Here is a 4832-nt window from a genome sequence, read left to right as displayed (position 1 = left end):
TCACTCCACTAAGGAAGCATAAGCAACAATGGGGCTCCTCACTTGATGCACTCCATCATCCCAAATCAATGAACCAGATATCATTGAATTTCCAATTTCAGCTCCCACTGTCACAATAAACGTTAGCTTTTGGCCAAGAGATTTGAAAGAAAGTACACTTGGTTGAACCTGAATTATGAGACCCGGTGGGGCATTAACGACCACCTTGTATGTTGACACTGGCGACCCAACGTTCGTCACCGTCCGATGAAAGACTCGAGTGATTGAATTTCCGGTACTTGTGGATAATGTGAAAGAAGGATAATTTAGATCCCACACCGCTCCGTTTGTTTCTTCGGAACAAGTGAAGTTGCTTTCGGTTATGAGCTTGAGTTGTTTAGGGGTATATCCTTGTCCACACAAAAATTTAACATAATCGATCTCGCCGGCATCGTATACCAATCCTGGTTGGGCTGCTTGTGCAGGGTTTATATGACCTGCACCGTATGCGAATTCGGCTTCGAGGTTGTTCTTGGAACTCATTGGAAAAGCTGTTGTCATTAGGGCAGATTTAATGGCAGCAGGGGACCATGTTGGATGAAATGATTTAACATAAGCGGCTGCACCAGTTGCATGGGGACATGACATGGATGTGCCTGAAATAATGTTGTAAGGAACAATTCTTGTATCATCCTTAGTTTCTGTCAATGGGACAGCTTCAGACCATGCTGCTAAAATGTCAACCCCAGGTGCTGTAACATCAGGCTGCATCCAATAATGTTTTTAAGTCCTAAAACAAAAAAATCTAAAAAACCGGACCAAACTAAACGAATTCACCAGAATTCATTTAATTTACCTTAAGGATGTCTGGTGTAGCAGGGTTAGGACCTCGTGATGAAAATGATACAACGAACGGAGCGAATTGATCATCTTCAACATTAGTCTTGAATATTGTTGCGGTGGGGTTTCTATTTCAAACACAGCAACCATAAAACAATGATTAAAGCACTAAATCAAGTTGAATGAAACATAATTATGTTCGGTAATGAAGTTAGTATCTATACTCTGTTGTGTTCACGTAATTTAAAACATTCCTTCCATCATCCAAGTTCAAGTTCGAAAGAGGTAAACTATAAGGAAAAACATAATCTTTGTATACGCCGCTTTGAAACACTGCACCGATGGCACCGGCTTCGGCCGGACCTGTACCGTCGCTATCATAGTCGCAGAAAACAATTTTGCCTTTCACTAAGGTTTCGTTCAATGTTCCTGGACCGCAAAACCTGGCATTTCCATGGCATTAGGATTATGATTCAGAGTTGAATTTTATAGAATAAATTTTGAGATTATTGCTGAATAAATCACCATGAAATACAAAGATATACCTTGAATCCTCGGATGTATAACCTTGAGACGTGTTCGGAGCAGCTGCACCGGCGATAAACGGGTACATTTTTCCCTTTAGATCAAATGTGTTTATGGAGGTTCCCTAGAAAAATAACACATAACCATAGGTCCAATCATTAACACATCTAAATATGCGCTAAACAAGAAAATTTTAAGGAACTTTCTTACCTCATAGATCTTCCCATTTCCAAGCTTGACCTTAGTGATAAACTTTCTATCAATGGTACTAGCAGCTACTGATAAAGACCAAGGCGAAAAGTTTGTAATTGATGACAGAATAGGACCGCTATTACCTGCAGAATTCGATGTCAAGACACCATTTTTCATCGAATGGAAAGCTCCGATAGCAATCGTATCATCAAAATACTCCGATGAGAAGAAACTCCCAACAGAAAGGGAGATTATGTCGACGCCATCGGCTATCGCATCGTCAAACGCTGCGAGAATGTCTTCATCATAACAACCATCGGACCAACAAATTTTGTAAACTGCTATGCGAGCCGATGGCACCCCACCACGAGCTGTCCCTTTGGCTATCCCGTATAAGCTTGCCTTGCTAACTAAGCCACCGGCAGCTGTTGATGAAGTATGTGTCCCGTGACCTTCGGAGTCTCTCGGGGATTTGTAATCGTATGGACTGATATCTCCATTAGCTCGATAATACTTGGCTCCAATTATTTTCCTGAAAGAGAATTGCAATTATTCAACCAGTTGGACCTACCGATTGAATCTGAATTTTTAATACTTGGTTTTGACTTTACCTATTGCAAGTGAAATTGGCTGAGCTTTGGCAGGTGCCTTTCCATTTTTTGGGAATCGGACCGAGTCCGGTGTAGTTAAAGCTTTGAGATTCTGGCCAAATCCCAGTATCAAGCATTCCGACGATAATGTCGCTTTCGATAATTGATCTTTTCACCTTTTTGTTGAATCCCATAAAGTCCCATGACCTTGTTGTGTGAAGCTGCTTCTTTTGGCTACGGAAAACTGATACCACCCCATCTTTTTCTGTAAAAAGAAATTAAACCCACAGTTACTAACATAATGGAGGAGACAATGGAGTTTTAAAATTATAATTTTGGCCAAGGAATTTTCTAGAGAAACCTCTCAGTTTAGCTGCTTCATCTTTGGTCAATTTGGCAGCAAATCCATTGAAGCTCCTGTGGTAGCTGTAGAGCAAAACTTCGGATCCAACTGTACTGCTGCATTCGTTCATAAGCAGAGTTAGAAAATCTCGATAAAAATTATTAAACAATGGTTTTTATCCCACTACTATGCTATAATTACAGTTTTAATTCTTGTACTTAAGGCATAATTTAATTTTTCTACTTTTATAATATTATTAATTAATCCAAATAAGTAACATTATTAATAGTAATTGTGATTAGAATTCTTAAGTGAATTTATATTTAAAACACTGCTGCCAGGGGCATAGACAAGTGGGCAGAAAGTGGCCTTTCCCCTCTCTAAAAAAATGAAAAATTTGCTTTTTAGCTCTTTAAATTTTATGAAATTATAAATTAGTATAATTGTAAAATTGCACTTTTGACTCTCTTAAAATTTATGATTCATCTTTTCCCCAAAGTAATTTATGAATTGGAAGGCATGCTTTTAAAAAAAACCAATTGCACATCATCATTTAAACCAGAATAATTAATGAAGCTTTCTGTATTAACTATCTAACGATATTATAAAGGTAAAAAGTAGAGAGATTAAATTACGCAAAATAAAGGTATATGGACTAAATCCCAAATTCAAGTATGATTGAAGAACAAAACCATAATTAGACCTAAAAAATCCAAAAAAAGCATGCAATTAATAAGAAGATGAAGAACCTGGGAAGAACTTCATGAAGCATACTGGTGTGAAGGCTTGTAGTTGAAACCTTGCCCTTTGGCAGGTTCCCCATGTAAACAATGTAAACCTGTCTTTTATCAGAGGAACCATGGCTGCACCATATAAACATGGAAAGTGTGAATATGATAAGCGAAAGCCTTGCCAAAGGGGAGGTTTGGGCTGCCATTGTTGAGTTTTTGGAGCTTGATTTTGCAGTAGATAATGCCATGGAAAGGGGACTTTATATAAGTTTTTTGAGCGTGGTGTTGGTATAAACTCCATTGGATTCGTTAATTTTTGAAGCATTTAAGCATTGTTAAGCTCGCAAATGGAACAAGATTATCCATTGCCGGCTTTTACTAATTACTATGATCTTCATTCTGCAATGAAAAATTTATTAAATAGTTCGTTTACTGTAATTGCAGAGATCTTTTTCCAATTTTTATATAATGTTCAGAAACTTGAGAAATTTGTTATGCTCTACGTTTGGTTCTTGGGAAAATTGAGAAAGGGAATATTCCAAATAATGATATTCAATTACTAGCTGGCTGAAAGCTTCCTTCGGCAAAAAGTCCAAAACAATTTTGTTCTTTGCTTTGGGAATTCAGCTTGGCTGATGTTTTGTATTCAGAAATTTTTTGACCTTAAAATAACTAATTGGTGCCGGAAAGAAACAATGTATGAAAATATGTTAGGGTCGTAAAACCTGAACAGTTGAAGGGTGTCGAATACAAAAAAAAAGAAGTATTTTTATATCTAAACAGTAAATAATTATTAATATAGAGATTAAGGTTCATCTCATAGAAATTGAAAGATTTAAAATTCTTGTTCGGTTCAATCAGGTTACACTTCTATGCCATTGTCATGCCCACAACGTGTGACAGTCTTTAAAAAATAAAAAGAGGTTTAAAATATGATAAAAGTAAAATTGTAACACTCCCTACTAATATTCGTTGTCGAAATAAGGATCGAGGCATTACCGGAGTTTACGAATTAAATTTTTTTTAAATTTTTTTAACTCAATATAACCCCTTTATAGATATCTAACCTTCCCTCCAATTTTAAACCGAGACCAATCCACATCAACCAATCCAATTCAACATATTTTCAAGATAGATTCATGCGTATTTATAAGATAATCTCATCACATACCAAAACCAAGATTTGTTAGCCATACCAGTGGCTAACCTTACATTCATTTCACATTTACATTTACTTTATTAATTTATACATGCCATTGATTTCCAAAATAAAGTTTCTTTATATATCGAAATCTTGAGGTTGATAGTGTAATGTGTCTCCGACCGAATCCGACTTCCGAGTTCTTAACACTACAAAACAGGGGAAAAGGAAACAGGGTAGTACTTTGTGCTTAGTAAGCTCATCTAACAAGAATTATACTTACCTAATATTTTCAATACAATGCAACAAACATTCATATATCTATCAATGCATTATTACCCTAACATGCACAAACACAACATTCAAGTTAGTCCAATAATTTCCATGTATCAATAATATATACCATGATTGATGAGCTCATCGATACCATGATTTCCATTCCCTTGTTACTTTTCTATATTTATCCCATTAAATTTCTCGGAATTTCGATG

General features: G+C 36.4%; 1 protein-coding gene across 1 annotated transcript; it reads right to left on the bottom strand.

Moving 5' to 3' along the window:
- LOC108451607 (cucumisin-like) lies at positions 1-3301 on the bottom strand. Its single transcript, XM_017749280.2, has 8 exons — positions 3219-3301; positions 2488-2585; positions 2148-2391; positions 1555-2068; positions 1365-1468; positions 1044-1262; positions 836-947; positions 1-744 (listed from the first exon to the last, which is right to left on the bottom strand). Exons 1-8 carry the CDS (start codon positions 3290-3292, stop codon positions 1-3), a joined length of 2109 nt encoding a protein of 702 aa, XP_017604769.1. The 5' UTR covers positions 3293-3301.
- Positions 3302-4832: the final 1531 nt, after the last annotated feature.

The sequence above is a fragment of the Gossypium arboreum genome, chromosome 10 (genome assembly GCF_025698485.1).
Source record: "Gossypium arboreum isolate Shixiya-1 chromosome 10, ASM2569848v2, whole genome shotgun sequence".
Taxonomy (NCBI): Eukaryota; Viridiplantae; Streptophyta; class Magnoliopsida; order Malvales; family Malvaceae; genus Gossypium; species Gossypium arboreum.
This window is presented reverse-complemented; position numbering and strand designations above follow the sequence as displayed.

Excerpts from the sequence above, each read along its gene's own strand:
- LOC108451607 (XM_017749280.2), bottom strand. The coding sequence starts at position 3,292 with ATGGGGAACCTGCCAAAGGGCAAGGTTTCAACTACAAGCCTTCACACC. Across the intron at positions 2,392-2,487 it reads TGAAGCAGCTAAACTGAGAG|AAAAAGATGGGGTGGTATCA; the intron begins GTTTCTCTAGAA and ends TTCTTTTTACAG. Across the intron at positions 1,469-1,554 it reads GAAATGGGAAGATCTATGAG|GGAACCTCCATAAACACATT; the intron begins GTAAGAAAGTTC and ends TTATTTTTCTAG.